The sequence below is a fragment of the Pseudophryne corroboree genome, chromosome 6 (genome assembly GCF_028390025.1).
Source record: "Pseudophryne corroboree isolate aPseCor3 chromosome 6, aPseCor3.hap2, whole genome shotgun sequence".
NCBI lineage: Eukaryota > Metazoa > Chordata > Amphibia > Anura > Myobatrachidae > Pseudophryne > Pseudophryne corroboree.
Window position 1 is genome coordinate 514,583,197 of NC_086449.1, and position 26,494 is coordinate 514,609,690.

A 26,494-nucleotide genomic window follows, 5' to 3' on the forward strand; every position below is an offset into this window, starting at 1 on the left:
TCAGCTAGGATCCGGCGTTCAACCGCCATGCCGTCAAACGTAACCGCGATAAGTCTTGGAAGATGCAGGGCCCCTGCTGTAACAGGTCCTCCCTTAGAGGAAGAGGCCAAGGATCTTCTGTGAGCATCTCCTGAAGATCTGAGTACCAGGCCCTTCGAGGCCAGTCTGGAACAATGAGTATTGTCTGTACTCTTTTTCGTCTTATGATCCTCAACACTTTTGTGATGAGAGGAAGAGGAGGAAACACATAGACCGACTGGAATACCCAAGGCGTTAACAGATCGTCTACTGCTATTGCCTGAGGGTCCCGGGACATGGCAAAATACCTCAGAAGCTTCTTGTTGAGGCGTGACGCCATCATGTCTATTTGAGGAACTCCCCAGAGACCCGTTATCTCTGCAAAGACTTCTTGGATAGAGATCGTGTCTGCTGAGGAAGTCTGCTTCCCAGTTGTCCACTCCCGGAATGAAGACAGCTGACAAAGCGCTTACGTGATTTTCCGCCCAGCGAAGAATCCTGGTGGCCTCCACCATCACGACTCTGCTTGTTGTCCCGCCTTGGCGGTTCACATGAGCCACTGCTGTGACATTGTCTGATTGAATCAGAACCGGTAGTGTCACGATCCGGGTATCTGGACGCCACTTCTTACCCATCAGATGCCTCCTAAGGCTGGCTCAGCGCTCCAGGACCGGATCCCATCTGTTATCCTAATGTTCACATCCCTGCATCCTCTCCTGTCTCTCTGAGACGCTGTCACAGTAACGCCATAATACATCTGGCATGGCATCTCCCGCGGCCTCCGCCGCCGTCCCTGAGCTTCTGCATGCAGAGTGTCAGAGTGGCGATTACGTCAGCCGCGGCCTCCGCTGTGTCCGCGTGGTTGGATGTGCACTTGTCAGCCTGGCGTCTCCTGTCTCCGGTGGCTGGCGCCGCCATTACTGTCTTCATTACCACATGGATTACAAACCAAACTTCCCTCCAAGTGTCTGCATGGGCGCAGCCATCTTGGATGTTGTCAGCTGATCATTTCCACCAATCCATTGTCTGTATTGTTAATCTGCATAATTGCCTAGCCAATCCCTTCCTTGCTGCAGGTATAAATACACTGTGCCTGAGCAAGGAAGGCGTCAGTGCTTCGGTTGTCTAACCTAGTTCCAGTTTGTCTCTCTCCTGTGACTGTCTTCCAGGTTCCAGCTCCTGTCTCAAGACTTCCACTACAGAGACCCGCACCAGCATTCCACCTGCGGTGTAGCCTGACTTTTCCATCCATTGGAACTCATCTGTTTCCAGCTACAGATCTACCTGCTTTCAGCATACAGCTTCCAGCAGAGGTCAGCTCTTCTTAAAGTGCCGGTACCCTTTTCTACAGATATCATTTATCACCAGTATTATTATTTCACCGCTCTCAAACTCCAAAACTTCAGCTTATTTCATCGCTCTCAAGTTCATTTATTATTTAACTGGTTCCAGCCAGTATCCACTCCGTGCTAACAACAGTCTGGTTCCAGCCAGTATCCACAGCAGCCGTTTTATCTACAGCAGCCCAGCTTTTCCTGGAACACCAGCTGGTACAATCCTGGGTTATCTCCATTGCTACAGTCGGGCCTGGTAAGGACTTTCCATCTAGAAGATATTAAGAACTATCTCACACTACCAGTGCCCTGTGGCTCTTGCCACCCTGTAGTACCCAGGAACTGTATTTATTCTTTGCTGACGTTTATGTTTTCTTTTACTGCTGCTGTGTTGCGGAGTTGTCATAATAAACATCATTGACTTTTATCTAAGTTGTCGTGGTCACGCCTTCGGGCAGTTATTCTTCATGTTACTTACATGTCCAGGGGTCTGATACAACCTCCCAGGTTCCGGTACATCTCAGCCCCTACAACTGAGGCTGCCTCCCGTCAGCTCAGGCCCTCAGTTGTGACAGTAAGCACTGACCTAATGAATCCAGCCGGAGACCAGGATCAAGCGGCCAGGCCGATGCAAGAACTGGCAGCCCGACTTGAACATCAGGAGGCTGCACAGGGCCACATCATCCGCTGTCTCCAGGATCTCTCTACTCGGCTGGATGGGATTCAGACAACTCTCCGTGGATCAGGCGCGTCTGGTGCGTCAACCACAGTGACTCCAGCTATAACCCCACCCACCTTACCCATTTCTGCTCCACGTCTTCATCTACCAACGCCAGCAAAATTTGACGGATCTCCAAGGTTCTGCAGGGGATTTCTCAACCAGTGTGAGATACAGTTTGAGCTACAACCTGGCAATTTTCCCAGTGACCGTACAAAAATTGCCTACATTATCTCTCTTCTCAGTGGCTCAGCCCTTGATTGGGCATCACCGTTATGGGAGAGGTCCGACATCCTGCTATCCTCCTACACTGCCTTCGTGTCAACATTCAGGCGTATCTTCGACGAGCCAGGCCGGGTAACTTCAGCTTCATCTGAGATTCTCCGTTTACGCCAGGGATCACGTACTGTAGGACAATATCTAATTCAGTTCCAGATCCTGGCATCCGAACTGGCATGGAACGACGAGGCCCTGTATGCTGCATTCTGGCATGGCTTATCTGAGCGCATTAAAGATGAGTTAGCTACCAGAGACTTACCTTCTAAGTTAGATGAGCTAATCTCACTCTGCACGAAAGTTGATTTACGTTTCAGAGAGAGAGCAACTGAGCGTGGAAGATCATCTGCTCCAAAATCTTCTGCTCCTCCTCCTCGTCAACTGTCACCATCTAAAGATGAGCCCATGCAACTTGGCCGTTCCCGTTTAACTCCTGCTGAGCGCCGAAGACGTCTCTCCGAGTCTCTCTGTCTTTATTGTGCAGCTCCGTCTCACACCATTAATGCCTGTCCCAAACGTCCGGGAAACTCCAAATCCTAGCTCGCCAAGGAGAGGGCCGGCTAGGAGTAATGATCTCCTCTCCATCTCCTCAAGATTGTAATCTCCCAGTCTCGCTTCAAGTTGCTCAACGTTATCGGAACGTCATTGCCCTCCTTGATTCCGGAGCAGCTGGGAACTTTATTTCTGAAGCCTATGTTAAACGGTGGTCCCTACCCACCGAGAGACTTCCTTCGTCTATTTCCCTAACTGCCGTGGATGGCAGCAAGATTTTTGATGCAGTTATTTCTCTAAGGACTCTACCAGTTCGTCTGAGAGTGGGAGTTCTTCATTCCGAACTTATTTCTTTTTTAGTGATTCCAAGAGCCACACATCCTGTGGTCCTGGGCCTTCCATGGCTCCGTCTTCACAATCCTACAATTGATTGGACGACTACGCAAATTCTGGCATGGGGTTCCTCCTGTGCTGAGACATGTTTGTTTAAAGTATTGCCTGTCTGTTCTTCCTCCCCCTGGTCGTCTGATGTGCCACCTCCTCCATATCAAGATTTTACGGATGTGTTCAGTAAAGCCTCTGCTGATATCCTTCCTCCTCATAGAGAATGGGACTGCCCGATTGATCTCGTTCCAGGGAAGGTTCCACCTCGAGGCCGAACTCATCCGTTGTCTCTGCCTGAGACGCATTCCATGGAGGAATATATTAAAGAGAACCTAGCAAAGGGGTTCATTCGACCTTCTTCTTCTCCAGCCGGCGCAGGCTTCTTTTTTGTAAAGAAGAAAGATGGTGGTCTGCGGCCGTGCATTGACTACAGAGGTTTGAACGACATTACCATCAAGAACCGCTATCCTTTACCCCTGATTACTGAGCTCTTTGATAGAGTTAGCGGAGCTACCATCTTCACAAAGCTGGACTTGAGAGGTGCATACAATCTCATCCGGATCCGTGAGGGTGACGAGTGGAAGACCGCCTTTAACACCCGTGACGGACATTATGAGTACCTCGTCATGCCCTTCGGATTGAGCAATGCTCCAGCTGTCTTCCAGCATTTTGTCAATGAGATCTTCAGAGACATTTTATATCGTCATGTCGTGGTCTATCTAGACGATATCCTCATTTTTGCCAACGATTTAGAGGAACATCGTTTTTGGGTAAAGGAGGTTCTGTCCCGTCTCCGTGTCAATCATCTCTATTGCAAATTAGAGAAATGCGTCTTTGAAGTCAAGTCCATTCCGTTTCTTGGGTACATTGTGTCCGGTTCCAGACTAGAGATGGATCCTGAGAAACTACAAGCAATCCGGAATTGGCCGGTACCCTTAACCCTCAAAGGGGTCCAGAGGTTCCTAGGGTTCGCCAATTATTACAGAAAGTTTATACGAGACTTTTCCACCATTGTGGCGCCTATTACTGCTTTAACTAAGAAGGGTGCTAACCCGTCCAAGTGGTCTGAGGAAGCTATGCAAGCCTTTCATCTGTTAAAACAAAGGTTCATCTCGGCACCAGTTCTGAAACAGCCCGACATCGACTCTCCTTTCATCTTAGAGGTGGATGCCTCCTCCGTGGGAGTAGGAGCGGTGTTATCTCAGAGGGCTAAAGATGGCCATGTACATCCTTGCAGTTTCTTCTCCCGGAAGTTCTCCCCAGCAGAGCGCAACTATGCCATTGGCGACCAGGAGTTGCTAGCCATCAAGCTCGCTCTGGAGGAGTGGAGATATCTGTTGGAGGGAGCTTCTCATTCAATCACTATACTTACAGACCACAAGAACCTTTTATACCTGAAGGGCGCACAATGTCTCAACCCTCGTCAGGCCAGATGGGCACTTTTCTTTTCCAGGTTCGACTTTAAACTCCAGTTCTGTCCGGGCTCTCAGAATCGCAAGGCCGATGCCCTTTCCCGCTCATGGGAGCAAGAAAATGAATCAGAGTCTTCAGACAAGCATCCTATTATAAATCCGTTGGCATTCTCCACGGTAGGGATGGACTCTACGCCCCCATCAGGGAAAAGTTTTGTGAAGCCGATGCTAAGGAAGAAGCTCATGCATTGGGCCCATGCTTCCCGTTTTGCCGGACATACAGGTATCCAAAAAACCCTGGAGTTTATCTCTAGGTCCTATTGGTGGCCAACTCGGAAAAAGGACGTCTTGGAGTTAATTGCATCTTGCCCAAAGTGTGCCCAACATAAAGTATCCCGCCAGTCGCCTGCGGGGCAACTGGTTCCACTATCCGTTCCCCGTCGACCATGGACCCACTTGTCGATGGATTTCATTACAGACTTACCCATGTGCAACAAGTTCAATACCATCTGGGTGGTAGTTGACCGGTTCACCAAGATGGCACACTTCATTCCTCTCACCGGTCTTCCGTCAGCTTCCAAGTTGGCTCAAGTATTCATACAAGAGATCTTCCGACTCCACGGTCTTCCTGAAGAAATTATCTCTGATCGAGGAGTTCAATTCACAGCCAAATTCTGGCGAAGTTTATGTCAAGTCCTCCAAGTCAAGCTAAAGTTTTCCACGGCTTACCATCCTCAGACCAATGGTCAAACTGAGAGGGTGAATCAGGACTTGGAGGCCTTCCTCCGCATCTATGTGTCCTCCTCTCAAGATGACTGGGTTCAATTACTTCCCTGGGCCGAGTTCTGTCATAACAACCAGTATCATTCCTCATCTTCTTCTACACCATTCTTCACTAACTTTGGATTCCACCCTAAAGTCCCTGAGTTCCAACCGCTTCCAGCAACTTCTGTTCCAGCAGTGGATATCACCTTGCATCAGTTTGCCAATATCTGGAAGAGCGTACGATCAGCTCTGCTCAAGGCATCATTCAGGTACAAGAAGTTTGCGGATAAGAAGCGTCGAGCAGTTCCTGCTCTCAAGGTGGGTGATCGGGTATGGTTATCCACGAAGAATTTGAGGTTAAGAGTTCCCAGTATGAAGTTTGCACCTCGCTACATTGGTCCTTTTAAAATTGAACAAGTCATCAATCCTGTTGCTTACAGACTCCAGTTGCCTCCCTTCTTAAAGATACCCAGGACATTCCATGTTTCCCTGTTGAAACCGCTGATCTTGAATCGGTTTCATTCCTCACTTCCTCCAACTCCGAAAGTCCAAACTCAACGAGGCGTTGAGTATGAAGTGGCCAAGATCCTGGACTCACGTCACCGTTACGGTCAACTACAGTATCTTATTGACTGGAAGGGTTATGGCCCTGAGGAACGTTCATGGACCAATGCTTCTGATGTCCATGCTCCTGCCTTGGTCCGGAGATTCCATTCCAAGTTTCCTCAAAAGCCAAAGAAGTGTCCTGGGGCCACTCCTAAAGGGGGGGGTGCTGTCACGATCCGGGTATCTGGACGCCACTTCTTACCCATCAGATGCCTCCTAAGGCTGGCTCAGCGCTCCAGGACCGGATCCCATCTGTTATCCTAATGTTCACATCCCTGCATCCTCTCCTGTCTCTCTGAGACGCTGTCACAGTAACGCCATAATACATCTGGCATGGCGTCTCCCGCGGCCTCCGCCGCCGTCCCTGAGCTTCTGCATGCAGAGTGTCAGAGTGGCGATTACGTCAGCCGCGGCCTCCGCTGTGTCCGCGTGGTTGGATGTGCACTTGTCAGCCTGGCGTCTCCTGTCTCCGGTGGCTGGCGCCGCCATTACTGTCTTCATTACCACATGGATTACAAACCAAACTTCCCTCCAAGTGTCTGCATGGGCGCAGCCATCTTGGATGTTGTCAGCTGATCATTTCCACCAATCCATTGTCTGTATTGTTAATCTGCATAATTGCCTAGCCAATCCCTTCCTTGCTGCAGGTATAAATACACTGTGCCTGAGCAAGGAAGGCGTCAGTGCTTCGGTTGTCTAACCTAGTTCCAGTTTGTCTCTCTCCTGTGACTGTCTTCCAGGTTCCAGCTCCTGTCTCAAGACTTCCACTACAGAGACCCGCACCAGCATTCCACCTGCGGTGTAGCCTGACTTTTCCATCCATTGGAACTCATCTGTTTCCAGCTACAGATCTACCTGCTTTCAGCATACAGCTTCCAGCAGAGGTCAGCTCTTCTTAAAGTGCCGGTACCCTTTTCTACAGATATCATTTATCACCAGTATTATTATTTCACCGCTCTCAAACTCCAAAACTTCAGCTTATTTCATCGCTCTCAAGTTCATTTATTATTTAACTGGTTCCAGCCAGTATCCACTCCGTGCTAACAACAGTCTGGTTCCAGCCAGTATCCACAGCAGCCGTTTTATCTACAGCAGCCCAGCTTTTCCTGGAACACCAGCTGGTACAATCCTGGGTTATCTCCATTGCTACAGTCGGGCCTGGTAAGGACTTTCCATCTAGAAGATATTAAGAACTATCTCACACTACCAGTGCCCTGTGGCTCTTGCCACCCTGTAGTACCCAGGAACTGTATTTATTCTTTGCTGACTTTTATGTTTTCTTTTACTGCTGCTGTGTTGCGGAGTTGTCATAATAAACATCATTGACTTTTATCTAAGTTGTCGTGGTCACGCCTTCGGGCAGTTATTCTTCATGTTACTTACATGTCCAGGGATCTGATACAACCTCCCAGGTTCCGGTACATCTCAGCCCCTACAACTGAGGCTGCCTCCCGTCAGCTCAGGCCCTCAGTTGTGACAGGTAGGTTGCGAAGAAGACTCTCCGCTTGTCAAAGGCCGTTGTATATGTCCCTTAATTCCAACACGTTGATGTGTAGACAGGACTCCTGGTCTGACCACAGTCCTTGAAAATTTCTTCCTTGGGTGACTGCTCCCCATCCTCGGAGGCTTGCGTCCGTGGTTACCAGGACCCAGTCCTGAATGCCGAACCTGCGACCCTCTTGAAGGTGAGCACTTTGCAGCCACCATAGAAGAGACACCCTGGCCCTGGGGGACAGTGTTATTTTTTGATGTAATTGTAGATGGGACCCGGACCATTTGTCCAGAAGATCCAATTGAAACGTCCTCGCATGGAACCTGCCGAAGGGAATGGCCTCGTAAGCTGCAACCATTTTCCCCAGAACTCGAGTGCATTGATGAACGGACACTCTTTTTGGCTTTAGCAGGTCTCGGACCATGTTCTGGAGGTCCTGGACTTTTTCCAACGGGAGGAAAACTTTCTTTTGTTCCGTGTCCAGTATCATGCCTAGGAACGCTAGTCGAGTTGTTGGAACCAACTGTGACTTTGGCAGATTGAGAATCCACCCATGTTGCTGAAGCACTCTCTGAGAGAGTGACACGTCCTCCAGTAATTGCTCTCTTGATCTCGCTTTTATCAGGAGATCGTCCAAGTATGGGATAATTGTGACTCCTTGCTTGCGCAGGATCACCATCATTTCTGCCATTATCTTGGTGAAAATCCTCGGGGCCGTGGAAAGCCCAAACGGCAACGTCTGAAACTGATAATGACAATCCTGTACCGCGAATCTCAGGTACTCCTGATGAGAGGGATATATGGGGACATGAAGGTAAGCATCCTTTATGTCCAGTGACACCATAAAATCCCCCCTTCCAGGCAGGCTATCACCGCTCGGAGCGATTCCATCTTGAATTTGAATCTTTTCAGGTACAGGTTTAGGGATTTTAGATTTAAAATAGGCCTGACCGAACCATCCGGCTTCGGGACCACAAATAGGGTTGAATAATACCCTTTTCCCTGTTGGCTCAGGGGAACCCTGATAATCACTCGCTGTTGACACAGCGTTTGAATTGCAGCTAGCACTACTTCCCGCTCTGGGGTAGAAGCTGGTAAGGCCGACTTGAAAAATCTGCGTGGAGGCACCTCTTCGAATTCCAGCTTGTAGCCCTGGGAGACTATTTCTATCACCCAAGGGTCCACGTCTGACTGAATCCAGACTTGGCTGAATAGTCGAAGGCGTGCCCCCACCTGTGCGGACTCCAGCAGGGGAGCCCAGCGTCATGCGGTAGACTTAGCGGAAGCCGGGGAGGACTTCTGCTCTTGGGAACTAGCCGCAGCAGGTGTCCTCTTGCCTCTACCCTTACCTCTGGCGAGGAAAGAGGAGCCCCGACCTCTTCTGGATCTATGCGACCGAAAGGACTGCATCTGATATTGTGGAGGTTTCTTTTGCTGTTGGGGAACAAAAGGTAAAAAGGTAGACTTACCCGCGGTAGCTGTGGAAACCAGGTCCGCGAGGGCGTCCCCAAACAATACATCACCTTTGTAAGGTAAAACCTCCATATGCCTTTTTGAGTCTGCTTCCCCCGCCCATTGGCGGATCCATAAGGCTCTTCTTGCCGAAATAGCCATAGCATTGGCTCTTGAACCCAGTAATCCAATGTCTCTTTGAGCGTCCCTCATATATAAGACTGCGTCCTTAATATGAGCTAATGTTAACAAAATGGTATCCCTATCTAGGGTATCAAGGTCAGCTGACAGGGTATCTGTCCAAGCTGCTACTGCACTACATACCCATGCCGACGCAATTGCCGGTCTAAGCAAAGTACCAGTATGTGTGTAAATAGACTTTAATGTAGTCTCTTGCCTGCGGTCCGCAGGGTCCTTGAGGGCCGCTGTGTCAGGGGACGGTAGCGCCACCTTCTTGGAAAGGCGTGTTAAGGCTTTGTCCACTGTGGGAGAGGATTCCCAACGTACCCTGTCCTGTGTAGGGAAAGGGTACGCCATAAGAATCCTTTTGGGAATCTGCAGCTTCTTATCTGGAGTTTCCCATGCTTTTTCACATAACTCACGCAATTGCCGGTCTAAGCAAAGTACCAGTATGTGTGTAAATAGACTTTAATGTAGTCTCTTGCCTGCGGTCCGCAGGGTCCTTGAGGGCCGCTGTGTCAGGGGACGGTAGCGCCACCTTCTTGGAAAGGCGTGTTAAGGCTTTGTCCACTGTGGGAGAGGATTCCCAACGTACCCTGTCCTGTGTAGGGAAAGGGTACGCCATAAGAATCCTTTTGGGAATCTGCAGCTTCTTATCTGGAGTTTCCCATGCTTTTTCACATAACTCATTAAGTTCATGGGAAGGAGGAAAGTTTATAAACTGTTTCTTTCCCTTAAACATGTGTATCCTCGTGTCGGGCACCGAGGGCTCATCAGTGATATGTAAAACATCTTTTATTGCAATAATCATGCACTGAATACTTTTTGACACCCTGGGGTGCAATCTTGCTTCATCATAGTCGACAATGGAATCAGAGTCCGTGTCGGTATCTGTGTCCCCTATTTGTGAGAATGGACGTTTCTGAGACCCCGACGGGTCCTGTGAGTCGGCACAATCCGTAGATTGACCACCTGCCGACACCCTGGACTCTGCTTTGTCCAGCCTCTTATGCAGTGAAGCTACACTAGCATTTAAAATATGCCACATATCCATCCAATCCTGAGTCGGCACCGCCGACTGGGACCCACCACTCATCTGTTCCACCTCCTCTTTGGATAAGCCTTCCGTTTCAGACATGCCGACACACACGTACCGACACCCCACACACACAGGGATATAGCTATGAGGGGACAATTCCCTAAAGCAGGCCCTTTGGAGAGACAGAGAGAGAGTATGCCAGTACACACCAGCGCCAAACTGACCCAGGAAAATACCCAGACAGCGCTTTTATATCATATATATACTGATTTTCCCCACTCACTGCGTCAATTATGTGCTCCCCTCTCTGTTTCCAGCCCTCTGATGTTCAGCAGGGGAGAGTCCAGGGAGCCAGCGTTCTCTACAGCCTCTGTGGAGAAAATGGCGCTGGTTAATGCTGAGGGATCAAGCTCCGCTCCCTCGCGCGGCAATCTTCGGTCCCGCTCGTATATTTGAAAAAATGGCGGGGATCTGTAGTTTACTGCCTCCGCAGCCTAACTACTTAATTTTATGCCCAAACGAGGATTATTGCTGCCCAGGGCGCCCCCCCTGCGCCCTGCACCCATCAGTGCCCTGTATGTGTGTAAAGTGTGGGAGCAATGGCGCGCGCTTACCTCAGGAAGATCTGAAGTCTTCTGCTGCCTGACGTCTTCTTCCTTCTTTACTCACCCGGCTTCTTTTTTCCGGCATCTGTGAGGAGGATGGCGGCGCGGCTCCGGGACGAACCCCAGGGTGAGACCTGTGTTCCGACTCCCTCTGGAGCTAATGGTGTCCAGTAGCCTAAGAAGCAGAGCCCTTACACTCTTAAGAAGTGGGTCTGCTTCTCTCCCCTCAGTCCCACGATGCAGGGAGTCTGTTGCCAGCAGAGCTCCCTGAAAACAAAAAACCTAACAAAGTTCTTTTACAGAAAACTCAGGAGAGCTCCCTGTAATGCACCCTATCTCCTCTGGGCACAAGATCTAACTGAGGTCTGGAGGAGGGGCATAGAGGGAGGAGCCAGTGCACACCCATACTAAAAGTTCTTTTAGGTGCCCATGTCTCCTGCGGAGCCCGTCTATACCCCATGGTCCTTACGGAGTACCCAGCATCCTCTAGGACGTAAGAGAAAAATTGTGAGAACTGTCTATCAGCTTTACGAACATTGCCTATTTAATTATCGGGACTGTCCAAGTATCCCAGGGAGCGCACAACAGCAAGTATTGGTATAGTCATTGAACTTTGTGGGGGTGAAGGTGACCACCCCGGGTGTTGGTTGTCGCACCATTGATGTGAAGCGCTGTCTTTTCAAGTTTGCTTTTTGATATTGGTAGCTTGCTTTGCTCGGCACAGGATCTATTCCCACTCGGTTGGTGGCGTGGGCCCACCAACCAAATGGGTATACCGAGCAGCAAGCAAGATTTCGCATGTCGGTATTTCACCCGCTGACAGGATTCCGGCGTTGGTCTCCTGAACGTCGAGATCCCAACAGCTGGCATATTACCTGCATCTAGAATCAGACCTAGGCCTTTACTCCTCTTTAACTATGCCACCTCACTTAGAACACTAATAACTTTGGATTTCAGTATAATCACTAGGTTCTCTCCACATCTCACTCCATCTTTGCTGTCCTGCTACCAACTGTCTTTCTGACATTTAACCTTGTATGTCCTCTCACCAGCTCAAACACAATCTTTCAAAAACAGGGCTTATAATATTCCTAACAGCCAGCACTAGTTGCCTACCTGACACCTCTATTTCTGATGACTACAAGATAATAAAACCCCACCAATGATGCTTGCTGCTCAGATGATGCATCGGAGAGTGATTAGTTGTTTTGTATCTCTTGTTATTTAGATGTAAGGTGTGCAAATATTATATCTTGTTAGATATATTTTGCAACATTATTGTCTAAGCATATACTGTCTTGATACAGTGACCTTAGAGTGTTTCTTAAAAAAAAAGTTTATGATATTAAGTGCTAAAGCACTGCAGTGGGAATGGTCTACTCTAAACAGTGTAAGAGAATGTATGAAAGGATTATGAACAAAAAAATGGCTTATCCTAGGAAGAGTACAGAAGAAATGAATGTATAATTACATCTTAAAATATGGTAATATTACTGAAAGTACATCACAATATACTGCACACATACTGCACACATACAGCATTGCAGAATTAGGTTTATTAATTATAATATTATATTGTCCTCTAACTTTATACCACAGAAAAGATGATTCAGACTAAAAAACTCCTCCTGTATGAATTCATTAATGGTAAATACTAAAAATAGCATGGCAGCCTGTTCAGTTTATTGTCCTGACAAATGGCACAATGAAATTCATTGAGAATGGCAAAAAAAAAAAAAAAAAAAAGTAATCTCCAGCTATGAAATTAGTTAATTACACTAAGAGCCATCATATGGTACAATAGGTTCATTACACGAAGAGCCATCATATGGTACAATGGGTTCATTACACTAAGCCATCATATGGTACAATGGACTGAAATAAGAACTGGTATTGGCAGATGATGTACAGCTATCTAAGAAAGGATTGGCCATTTTCTCAACAAAAAAAAAACAAAACAACAGTATATGTATAAAAAGGTTCACACAGAATGCTGAGATTTGCATATACTTGTACTGCTGTGAACTATTGTTAACAGGAATTTGTTCTTATAAATGTGTTGTTCTACTTCAAATCTATATAATTGATATGTGATGTGACACGTGATAAAAAGATTATTAAAAAAATAAAAAAAAAGGTCCAAACAGTATAGTATGTTTATCCAAGGAATTGTCTGACCGGCAGTATAGGGACCATAGGAAATTTTTAGCTTAATTTTAGTCTCTCTCTGAATTAAATAGATATTTTGAGGATAAAACTTTCAACATGAAAAACATGTATTTTCTTTAGCCAAAACAAGTATGAAATTACGTAATATATATATATATATATATATATATATATATATATATATAGCCCCAGGGAATCAATTGATTTCCCCGCTGTATAGCCTAAATATGACATAATATAGTACAATACATTGTGCAGAAATGTGGCCTTACATACGATCCCCTATGTTCGCTGTATGTATGTTTAATTAGTTGGCCACTAAGCATGTTTTTTTCTGGTTTAGGCAAAGTCACAGGAGCTAAAAGTGTGTTTATATTACAGGTTGAGTATCCCATATCCAAATATTCCGAAATACGGAATATTCCGAAATACGGACTTTTTTGAGTGAGAGTGAGATAGTGAAATCTTTGTTTTTTGATGGCTCAATGTACACAAACTTTGTTTAATACACAAAGTTATTAAAAATATTGTATCAAATGACCTTCAGGCTGTGTGTATAAGGTGTATATGAAACATAAATAAATTGTGTGAATGTAGACACACTTTGTTTAATGCACAAAGTTATAAAAAAATATTGGCTAAAATTGACTTCAGGCTGTGTGTATAAGGTGTATATGAAACACAAATGCATTCTGTGCTTAGATTTAGGTCCCATCACCATGATATCTCATTATGGTATGCAATTATTCCAAAATACGGAAAAATCCGATATCCAAAATACCTCTGGTCCCAAGCATTTTGGATAAGGGATACTCAACCTGTAGTATATTTTCAAGTACGTTGCAATAGATCATACAGGGCACTACTATACATATTTTCATTTTTTATAAAAACTGTTTTTTCTCTGTTTGTTTTGTTTTTCACTTCAATTCACCAATCGTGTTCCCAGTTTGACTCATTGGCTCCATGCTGATCATATGATTTCTGGGGTAATGTGTATGCAGAGATATTGCTGAGAACTGCGATTAGACATTCATAAAAGGTTAAAGTAACCAGATTCCTAGGCTGTCAGTGAATTGTCAGTTAGTACTACGGGCTGAACTATTTTGCTTAGCACACTACTTACGTTTTCCTTTTTTGGAGTTGAGCTCGTTCTTCTCTCGTACTGTCCCAAGGAAAATAACCCAGCAAAAATTTCCAAGCCTCCTTTCTCAAAGCATGACAGAGCCCCTGCCGGAAACAAATTCAATTAAAATTAACTTTGTTTTTCTAATCATAGTGAAATGTTAGTAAATGGCCTCTGGAGTTTAGCTGCTATCCTTACACTAGCAGATTTCAGTGAAATCAGCTTTAAAGATATAATCAATGAAAGCAGCACTAAGCAAGGCTGAAATTCCATAAATCATACTGGTAATAAGAAATGTTGTATGGAACATTTTCAACAAAGATTACTGCTGTCTGGGATGCATAGGCTGCACTGAACATATCAGGATGCGCTCTTGTAAAGAGATTACAGGGATTGCTTTGGCGATATAAGGATGTCAATGAGAAGAGAACTTACAGTTTACCATTGACATTTTGGATGTAGTAAAAATACATCATTCTGTATTTGTAATACAAATCAAACGGATTTCTGGGAAATGTGCATTTGTGAACTCAAGTTATTAACATTATGTTATCACTAAGAAATATAAAAGGTTCCTACTTATCAAGTTCAAAGAAGAGCTGTCCAACAGAAAAATGACAAGACGTTGCAAAAAGCAATGTCCCGAGCAGTGGAAAGAAATTAAATGTTGACAAGAAGTGATCAAAGTACCAGAGATCAGGGAAATCCGCATGCAGATTTATATAAAAGAAGCACAACTCTGAATAGGTTTTAATTTGTGATAAAAAGCAAGTGTATGGACACAGTAATATGGTGCTTTCAAAGGTAAATTCATTTTAATGCAGATAGTACACCTTAAACATTTCAGTGAACATAGATATTTCTAACCCCAGTCATGAGAAAAAAAATACTGTAAATGTCACATTAAATGTTAAAATTAGCAAAACATATTAGGTAACACCACACAACTGATTTTACACATTAACCAATACACAACTGATAAGATGCTTCTCAGACAGTACTGTATATTGGCAAGCTTTGCCTTCTGTGACAGTGTACAGTATTTCCAAATGTATTATTCAGGAGAAGCAAGTTGGCAGAATATCTTTATGAGCAAATAAAAAAACACTTATCAACAGCTATGCTTATGCTGGGTACCCACTGGAGCGGTGTGTACCCGGACGATATGGCGGCCAACAGGCCAACATATCGTTACCGCATTACACATCAGAACGATGTAATGAAGGACAGAACATCATCACGTTCCGCCCTTCATTACACTGCATGTCCTTCATTACATAGCCATGCAGCAAAGGTAACCGGACAATATCACATGTGACCGCAAGAGCGCGCAGATTGGCCTACACACTGAGCGATCTGGCCGATAGGTCATTCTGACATGGCTGGAAGCGTCAAATCGGGCAGATATAGCTCCAGTGTGTACCCAGCTTTAGGCTGGGTACACACTAGAACAATGTATCGTCCCACCAAGTGCCAAATGATGTATCTGTTGCGCTCCGGCGGGTATGTATACCCGATGTCTGTAAACCTGCACTGTTTACAAAGAGAGACAGAGCAATAATTGATGGTAATGGCCATTTTCTTAATTAATTAAAATAATATGTATCTACCATGTAAGTTCCCTACACACAGAAAATAAGAAACCCCAATTTCCCTAGCAATTCAATAGACAAGAAAGACACAAAATGCAATAATATAGTTTTCTTTCAAAATAAACTTAAATGAAGTTAAGACAAAAATTTTCTAGGATGTTCAGACAGACAAAGCCCAACCCACCACTCCAGAAATAATAAGATTTTACTCACCGGTAAATCTATTTCTCGTAGTCCGTAGTGGATGCTGGGGACTCCGTAAGGACCATGGGGAATAGACGGGCTCCGCAGGAGACTGGGCACTCTCAAGAAAGATTTAGTACTACTGGTGTGCACTGGCTCCTCCCTCTACGTCCCTCCTCCAGACCTCAGTTAAGGAAACTGTGCCCGGAAGAGCTGACATGACAAGGAAAGGATTTTGGAATCCAGGGTAAGACTCATACCAGCCACACCAATCACACCGTACAACTTGTGATAAACATACCCAGTTAACAGTATGAACAACAACTGAGCATCAACCAATGGATGCCAACATAACATAACCCTTTATTAAGCAATAACTATATACACGTATTGCAGAAAGTCCGCACTTGGGACGGGCGCCCAGCATCCACTACGGACTACGAGAAATAGATTTACCGGTGAGTAAAATCTTATTTTCTCTAACGTCCTAGTGGATGCTGGGGACTCCGTAAGGACCATGGGGATTATACCAAAGCCTCCAAACGGGCGGGAGAGTGCAGATGACTCTGCAGCACCGAATGGGCAAACACAAGGTCCTCCTCAGTCAGGGTATCAAACTTGTAGAATTTTGCAAATGTGTTTGAACCCGACCAAGTAGCAGCTCGGCAAAGCTGTAATGCCGAGACCCCTCGGGCAGCCGCCCTAGAAGAGCCCACCTTCCTTGTGGAGTGGGCTTTCACTGATTTTGGATGCGGCAATCCTGCCGCAGAATGAGCCTGCTGAATCGTGTTACAAATCCAGCGCGCAATAGTTTGCTTTGAAGCAGGAGCACCCAGCTTGTTGGATGCATACAGGATAAACAGCGAATCAGTCTTCCTGACTCGAGCCGTTCTGTTAACATAAATCTTCAAAGCCCGGACCACATCCAGCAACTTGGAATCCTCCAAGTCACGAGTAGCCGCAGGCACCACAATAGGTTGGTTCAAATGAAACGAAGACACAACCTTTGGTAGAAATTGCGGACGAGTCCGCAATTCTGCCCTGTCCATATGGAAAACCAGATAGGGGCTTTTACATGACAAAGCCGCCAATTCTGACACACGCCTAGCCGAAGCCAAGGCCAACAGCATGACCACTTTCCACGTGAGATACTTTAGCTCCACGGTCTCAAGTGGCTCAAACCAGTGGGATTTCAGGAAACCCAACACCACGTTGAGATCCCAAGGTGTCACTGGTGGCACAAAAGGGGGTTGAATATGCAGCACTCCCTTAACAAAAGTCTGAACCTCAGGCAGTGAAGCCAGTTCCTTTTGAAAGAAAATAGATAGGGCCGAAATCTGGACCTTTATGGATCCTAATTTTAGGCCCATAGTCACCCCTGACTGTAGGAAGTGCAGGAATCGACCCAGCTGGAATTCCTCTGTAGGGGCCTTCCTGGCCTCACACCAAGCAACATATTTTCACCATATACGGTGATAATGCTTTGCTGTCACGTCTTTCCTAGCCTTTATCAGCGTAGGAATAACTTAATCCGGAATGCCCTTTTCCGCTAGGATCCGGCATTCAACCGCCATGCCGTCAAACGCAGCCGCGGTAAGTCTTGGAACAGACAGGGCCCTTGTTGTAACAGGTCCTGTCTGAGAGGCAGAGGCCATGGATCCTCTGTGAGCATTTCTTGCAATTCCGGGTACCAAGTCCTTCTTGGCCAATCCGGAACGATGAATATTGTTCTCACTCTTCTTTTTCTTACAATTCTCAGCACCTTTGGTATGAGAGGAAGAGGAGGAAACACATAGACCGACTGGAACACCCATGGTGTTACTAGTGCGTCCACAGCTATCGCCTGAGGGTCCCTTGACCTGGCGCAATACCTGTTTAGCTTTTTGTTGAGGCGTGACGCCATCATGTCCACCTGTGGGAGTTCCCATCGATTTGCCAGCAGCGTGAAGACTTCTTGATGTCCCCACTCTCCCGGGTGGAGGTCGTGTCTGCTGAGGAAGTCTGCTTCCCAGTTGTCGACCCCCGGAATGAACACTGCTGACAGTGCTTGCACGTGATTCTCCGCCCACCGAAGCATCCTGGTGGCTTCTGCCATCGCCACCCTGCTTCTTGTGCCGCCCTGTCGGTTGACATGGGCCACTGCAGTGATGTTGTCTGACTGAATCAGCACTGGTTGGTCTCGAAGCAGAGGCTCCGCTTGGCTTAGGGCGTTGTATATGGCCCTTAGTTCTAGGATATTTATGTGCAGACAAGTCTCCTGACTTGACCACAACCCTTGGAAGTTTCTTCCCTGAGTGACTGCTCCCCATCCTCGGAGGCTTGCATCCGTGGACACCAGGACCCAGTCCTGTATGCCGAACCTGCGGCCATCGAGGAGGTGAGCACTCTGCAGCCACCACAGAAGAGACACCCTGGCCCTGGGGGACAGGGTGATCAGCCGATGCATCTGAAGATGCGATCCGGACCACTTGTCCAACAGATCCCACTGAAAGATCCTGGCATGGAACCTGCCGAAGGGAATGGCTTCGTATGACGCCACCATCTTTCCCAGGACTCGCGTGCAGTGATGCACCGACACCTGTTTTGGTTTCAGGAGGTCCCTGACTAAAGTCACAAGCTCCTGATCCTTCTCCTCCAGGAGAAATACCTTCTTCTGGTCTGTATCCAGAATCATGCCCAGGAAGGGTAGATGTGTCGTAGGGATCAGCTGCGACTTTGGAATATTCAGAATCCAGCTGTGCTGCCGCAACACTTCCTGAGAGTGTGCTACGCTGATCAGTAACTGCTCCCTGGACCTCGCCTTTATGAGGAGATCGTCCAAGTATGGGATAATTGTAACTCCTTGCTTCCGCAGGAGCACCATCATCTCCGCCATCACCTTGGTAAATATTCTCGGTGCCGTGGACAGGCCAAATGGCAGCGTCTGGAATTGGTAATGACAGTCCTGTACCACAAACCTGAGGTACTCTTGATGAGGCGGATAAATGGGGACATGCAAGTAAGCATCCTTGATGTCCAGCGACACCATGAAATCCCCCTCTTCCAGGCTTGCAATGACCGCTCTGAGCAATTCCATTTTGAACTTGAATTTCTTCAGATAAATGTTCAGGGATTTTAAATTCAAGATGGGCCTGACCGAACCGTCCGGTTTCGGTACCACAAACATAGTGGAATAGTAACCCCTTCCCTGTTGAATGAGGGGAACCTTTACCACCACTTGCTGGAGATATAGCTTGTGAATGGCCGCCAATACTACCTCCCTTTCTATGGGGGAAACTGGCAATGCCGATTTTAGGAAACGGTGAGGGGGCGTCACATCGAATTCCAGCTTGTATCCCCGAGACACAATTTGTATAGCACAAGGATCCACCCGTGAGAGAACCCACTGGTGGCTGAAATGTCGGAGACGCGCCGCCACCGCACCTGGCTCCGCCTGTGGAGCCCCAGCGTCATGCGGTGGATTTAGTGGAAGCCGGGGAGGATTTTGGTTGCTGGGAACTAGCTGTATATTGTAGCTTTTTCCCTCTACCCCTGCCTCTGGCAAGAAAAGATGCACCTCTGACTCTCTTGCTTTTTTGTGAACGAAAGGACTGCATTTGGTAATACGGTGCTTTCTTCGGTTGAGAAGGAATATATGGCAAGAAATTTGACTTCCCAGCTGTAGCTGTGGAAACTAGGTCCGAGAGACCGTCCCCAAACAATTCCTCACCCTTATAAGGCAAAACCTCCATGTGTTTTTTAGAGTCGGCATCCCCTGTCCATTGCCGAGTCCATAAGACCCTTCTGGCCGAAATGGACATAGCGTTTATTCTAGAGCCCAGCAGGCAAATGTCCCTCTGGGCATCCCGCATATATAGGACAGCGTCTTTGATATGTCCCAGGGTCAGTAGAACAGTTTCCATGTCCAGGGTATCTATCTCCTCCGAGAGATTATCAGTCCATGCTGCTACCGCACTACACATCCAGGCCGAAGCAATTGCTGGCCTCAGTAGAGTACCAGAATGTGTATATACAGACTTCAGGATAGTTTCCTGCTTTCTATCCGCAGGATCCTTCAGGGCGGCCGTATCCTGAGACGGCCAGAGCCACCCTCTTAGATAAGCGTGTCAACGCCTTGTCTACCCTAGGGGAGGATTCCCAGCGTAACCTATCCGTTGGCGGGAAAGGATACGCCATCAGTAATCTCTTGGAAATCACTACTTTCCTATCACGCTTTTTCACATAATTCATTTAATTCATGTGAAGGGGGAAAAGTCACTTCTTGCTTTTTCTCCCCATACATATAAACCCTCTTGTCAGGGACAGGGTTTTCCTCTGATATGTGCAATACATCCTTCATTGCTATAATCATGTAGCGGATGGCTTTAATCATTTTTGGCTGCAACTTTGCATCATCGTCATCGACACTGGAGTCAGACTCCGTGTCGGCATCTGTGTCAACCATCTGGGATAGTGGGCGCTTATGAGACCCTGACGGCCTCTGAGCTGTGGGATCCGACATGGGTTGAGACCCTGACTGTCCCAATACGTCAGCTTTATCCAACCTTTTATGCAAGGAGCTTACATTATCATTTAACACCCTCCACATATCCATCCAATCAGGTGTCGGCACCGTCGGCGGCGACACCACATTCACCTGCACTTGTTCTGCCTTCACGTATCCTTCCTCATCAAACATGTCGACACTGATGTACCGACACAAGGAATGCTCTGACTGAGGGGGAGACAGAGAGAGAGTATGCCAGCACACACCCCAGCGCTATATAACCCAGGGATTACACAGTACCTTAGTGTTTACCCAGTAGCTGCTGTTTTATATAAAATGCGCCTAAATTTATGTGACCCCCCTCTCTTTTTCACCCTTTTTCTACCTTGATACTGCAGGGGAGAGCCTGGGGAGCTTCTTTCCAGCGGAGTTGTGGAGAGAAAATGGCGCTGGTGTGCTGAGGAAGAAGGCCCCGCCCCCTCAGCGGCGGGCTTCTGTCCCGCTTCTATGTGTAAAAAATGGCGGGGACTCGCACATATATACAGTGCCTGGCTGTATATATGTGTTATTTTGTCAAAGGTACTCTAATTGCTGCCCAGGGCGCCCCCCCCTGCGCCCTGCACCCTAAAGTGACCGGAGTGTGCGGGTGTGCTGTGAGAGCAATGGCGCACAGCTGCAGTGCTGTGCGCTACCTTAAGTGAAGACAGGAGTCTTCTGCCGCCGATTTCGATGTCTTCTTGCTTCTGCCGGCTTCTGTACTTCTGGCTCTGCGAGGGGGACAGCGGCGCGGCTCCGGGAACGGACGATCAAGGTTAGGTGCCTGTGTTCGATCCCTCTGGAGCTAATGGTGTCCAGTAGCCTAAGAAGCGCAACCTAGCCGCAGTTAGTAGGTTTGCTTCTCTCCCCTCAGTCCCTCGTAGCAGAGAGTCTGTTGCCAGCAGAAGCTCTCTGAAAATTAAAAACCTAACTAAAATACTTTCTTCTTAGCAAGCTCAGGAGAGCCCACTAAAAGCACCCAGCTCTGGCCGGGCACAGATTCTAACTGAGGTCTGGAGGAGGGGCATAGAGGGAGGAGCCAGTGCACACCAGTAGTACTAAATCTTTCTTTAGAGTGCCCAGTCTCCTGCGGAGCCCGTCTATTCCCCATGGTCCTTACGGAGTCCCCAGCATCCACTAGGACGTTAGAGAAAAATGCATTTAACAATCGCTTTTAGGTAAAGATGTAGAAGTAGGCTGAGTAAATAAGAAAAGCAGTTGAACAATGTAATGCTGGGTACACACTTATAGATATATGTGCAGATCAACTGATCTGCAGATATATCTATAGACGGGCCGGGCAGTGTGTTGTGCATACACACAACCCAATCCGTTGGGACGGACGTCACAAAGTGGGCAGGCATTTACATGCACCCACCCAGTTGTGCTGTCAATCAGCGCCGGCTCTTGCAGGGAGTGTACGGGTGGTTGGATGACTGTCCGTACACACACAACAATGCAGCAATATATCTGTAGATATACTGGTCATCGTGTGTGCTGCAGGACCGACGCGATAGGTCAATGAACAACGGCGTTCACAGACATATCGTTGGTACACACTGCCCGACAGGTCAGCAATATATCGGCCATTCAATAGAATGGCCGATATATCGGCCAGTGTGTACCCAGCATAAGAATACAACAAAGCTGGTTTAGCAAATTGAAGACATAATTTAGAAGCATGAATTAACAGTCTCCCTAGCAAATAGTTTCCAAGCAAAAGATACAGTATAGAGTAGGAGGTGTGCACTGAAATGAAAAGTATCATAAAAAATAAAATATAGAGCATAATAAATGTTCTTGCAAGTTTTGTTGTTTTTTTAGAACTCCATAATCATAAAACTACTTCAGAAGAGAATCTTCTTAATATAACAGATGAAAAAATACAAATATTTCAAATAAATAAAAATAAACTTTGAAATACTGAGTATTTGTATTTCAAATAACCCACCCCTTTAAATATGATGTTCTTTATGTGGTCCACATTTCGAACTCTTCCTTCTAAATCCATATTACGGTCCCATTCCAATGTTGTAACTGGATCTCTCCTATGGACTTCTGGACGAGTACCGACATCAATCTAAAACCCAAATATGGAGACAATTATACCACTGCATACTCAAGTACACATACAGAGCATTAAAGAGATACAGAGTTTAAATACACACTGCAGGCAATGCCAAATAAGCCTTCTGGATAGCAATTAGACATGGTTGATCTGGTTACCAATCAGATAATTTTAACCATGTAACTTAAAGAAACGCAGCTGTCAAGAGACTCAAAGGGGAGATTCAACTAGATGGCGCCCAACGGGAGCTAAAATGCACAAAAAGTGACTGGTTTGGGTGCCCAAATGGCACGTTTCACAATCAGCACAATATTAAAAAAAAAAATAATAATAATAATAATAATATGAATTGAGCCCCGCGATATCCCGTCACTTTACATGGGAGATCTGGCACGCAAAACAATTGAATATTGCCCATAAACTGAAAATGTTAAATGTATTTATAGAACTACACAGTGTAGACACATAGGAGCCTGGGTACACACTGAGCGATGTAATGATCATGTTCCAACCTTCATAGCATACAACAGGATGCTAGCAATATCGTCAGGTTTCAGGTGCAGAGATTCACATATATGAAAGAAAAAACTTACATAAGCATTTTCCCTGCATTCAGCGCGTCAGTATAGTAAATGTGTGTTAACATGCCTTATAATCTTAGCTAATGTCAGATTTTTAAATTATATTATTTAAAAGTTTCATGCATCATTTTTCAACTGTAAAACTCAAGAAAATAAAGATTTATGATGCATCAATCTAATGTATATTTAAAACTCCATCTAATAATTTAACAGTTGTATCTGTAACAGTGGCACTGCTACTGTGGTCTATTAAAAGTGTAATGCTTCCCAATTATAATTACAAGTATATTATCTGTAGACAGCACTACAACCCTCCATAAAAAAGTGCATATGGTTTTGCAAAAAAGTAAATTAATCTCTTCCAATAATTTTTTACTCCGAATGTAGTTTGTCTGAAAAATCTCTAGAGCTATAGAGATGTACACGAGTATTTGTTCAAGTACTAAATAACATTAAAAAAAAGCATTCTTTGTTGCAATTCTACCAAGAGGTCAAATCAGCTTAGGTAGTGTGTACTTTCTTGTTTAATACACAAGGTTGAAAATTGTTTTATTCTACACAGTTGTTGCAGTTTTCTCATTCTGCTAAACTATCACTTTTGAAAATGACATCAATAAATTCACACAGTACAACGAGGGATAAACAGTTAATGTTCCTATTATACAGACACTTCAAAATCACTTTACTGGATGCCTGTATATTCTGTTTATTGATACTATTAAATGGGAGATTACACAGAAGACAAGTTTTAACAAAAAGTGAAAACTAACATCTGATTTACAACAGAGCACAGTAATAAGTCAACGTGGAGTGTTACTTCCTTCCCCTACAGATGAGATATTAAAGACATATACCATCTCACTTGACAACCTGGAACAGTTTCTTGCTATTTAAGACTCTATTTACAATAGATATTCGCAGCTTCAAATCCCAAATTACCTTATCCAATACATGGATTACATAGCTGGCATCAGTGTCGTTTTGAAGTGGTGCCCATTATTTATAATGTCACGCCTCAAACAAATAACTATTTTATTAATAGAGAAAATATCTTTAATTGTTAAAGCAGCTGCCATCTGAATAATTGATTAAATAAAGCCAGTAACTCAAAAGCATAGTGGAAAAATCAGACCGGTGAAAACTGCAGATCATTCCCAAGGTGATGTTTTTCATGCTATAAATATACTGTGTGTGTAACTGTTCTCAGAAAATAAATGAATCTAACAAAACAAACATTAGTTTGAAGATAAACCATCTAAAACTTGTATCTGGTCAAAAGAAATAAGATTCAAAACGAGACAAGTCATACAAAATGCAGCCTGGTTTATCACTGAGGGATTTGGAGATAAACTGACTGCCAGTCCACTGTGCAGCCTCCTGGCATCAGGCTGGGCTAAATAACTCAACTTCTCCATAGCCAATTTTAAGTGTCCTCACAGATCATCTTCAGTTCTTCAATAGGAATATGTTTATGGCCCAGGGCAGCATTACAATCATCTTTCCTGTACTTTACGGCAAATGGCAGTACAAAAAATAAAAGGCATCAATACTTACACGAGTAATTACTTCAAAACCTGATTCTTCTTGTTGATTTATTTTTAAGTCAGGAATCGCATCACCAAGGAAGTCAGCCATTTCCTGAGGTGGCCTGCGACGCGTTGAAGGATCAGTTCCTCTTATGGTGTCAGCCAAGAAGTTTGTAACTTTGGAAAATTTAACCATAGTGGCAGTGTAAGGGTCTTTCTTGAATTTCTGCAAAAAACAAAACAAACAAAACAAAACAAAACTATAGAATTAATTATAAGCAAATTACAAATATATTAAACTATTTGATATTATATGTTAGTATGAACAGTGATACATTTCATATGTTGCATGTTTATATTAATCTGTTTAATAGGTATATGTGAGTAGATAGCTGGTCCGGTTTTATTAAAACACTCTAAATAGAACTGTATATAACTTTAATTGGACTGCTTTGAGTGCCTCTTCTAAACAGCAGCTGTCATGCGATTTCCAATAAGCAATTAAAATAGCAGGTGGTCTGTTTTATCAGGTTACTTTTACAGTTTTACCATTCACAATTAACCTGTACATTTACATGTAATCAAACAGAGGCCCAATTATTGCTTTATATGTAATGAATGAGATATATATTGATGCATTCAATCCCTTAAAGACAGAGGATCTGCACAGATATTTATGCACCCATGAGAGCAACTTTCTGATCCTATAACTGCATCCAGACCTGGAAACAGACAAAGATGGGTAGGTGGGGTTTGACTCCTCCATTCCCCACACTGCACAAATTAAAGTTCCTCCACCTGTTCATATCATGATCTCATTTTTTGTAGTCTTTTGTTGGACATAATCTCTGTTGTAATATAGATCTTCTTGGAATACATCAGCAATTCCTTGAACGTTCCTCAGACTGGCTGCTTCATTTTTTATCTTATAACATGTCAATCAATTGCATGGGTAATATCAATAAATAAGCTGAAGATCCACGTTACGCTTCTTTCTTCACTCTATTCTTGCATTACTATTAGAGTATGAAGTAGTTAATTCTATTCTGAAATAAATTCTGACCTAAATTCTCTATCAGATTATCACCACCTCTCAACTCCCATGCTTCTCTAGAGGCTTGTCTGCACTTCAATCATGTTTACATTGCTCAGACCGGCTACTGGACTCTATAGGCACACATTTCTTCCCAATTCTCTGCAGAGACTGCAATTAGGTGACCAACAATTTGAGCACGGATACATTTGAAGCCCACTACTCATATTTCAAGTCTAATTCTCCTACATTTATCTGCTGCATTTGACACTGCTAAACAATAACTTCCCATACACATTTTCATATTTCTTAGGTCTATCTTGATTCTCATACAACTACCAAACTATTCCGGATGAGCCTCTTGGAAAAAAAATAAGTTCCTTTATGTTTCCAATACCACCTTTATCTGGTTGATAACAAAATGAATGCAACTTCTCAGGATCTTTCACCATCTGTGGTGGCCTGGGTTGTGGAATACTTTCTGGTAATTTCAGTTTGATGTTCTCTCACTACCTTATACTTATTCCAAAACCCAAGCTATTAATTCATTTTACCAAAACTTTTTACCCTCCAGCTCTATTTCTGCTGTCAGCAAAGCAATGAACTCTACCACTCAAGTTTACTGCCCAAGTTTTATCCTTGAATTAGAACGTTAATTTTCCCACATGCATGTAATCTGTCTCAAAGTCCTGTTAAATGTACCTAAGAAACCAAACATGCATTGTACTTTGATCTATACAATGCATTCTGAAAATATTCCTAGACTAATCTTCCGCTCCAACCATATCTCTTGCATGCTTGACACTTTCAGCAACATAAAAAGCCACTAACAAAACTGCACAAACAATCCGTTGGCTCTTCCTCTCATAAGCACTCATTATTTGCTCACAGTTCATTTTTTTAATTGCACTATACAACATG

General features: G+C 45.0%; 1 protein-coding gene across 1 annotated transcript in view; it reads right to left on the bottom strand.

Moving 5' to 3' along the window:
* TBC1D15 (TBC1 domain family member 15) overlaps nucleotides 1-26,494 on the bottom strand; it is a 353,328-nt gene that overhangs the window by 126,974 nt on the left and 199,860 nt on the right. The window contains exons 7-9 of the mRNA XM_063927455.1: nucleotides 24,569-24,766; nucleotides 22,317-22,445; nucleotides 14,069-14,172 (exon numbers count right to left, since the gene is read on the bottom strand). Coding sequence (XP_063783525.1) covers nucleotides 14,069-14,172; nucleotides 22,317-22,445; nucleotides 24,569-24,766 — 431 coding nt within the window. The remainder of the gene's footprint in view (nucleotides 1-14,068; nucleotides 14,173-22,316; nucleotides 22,446-24,568; nucleotides 24,767-26,494) is intronic.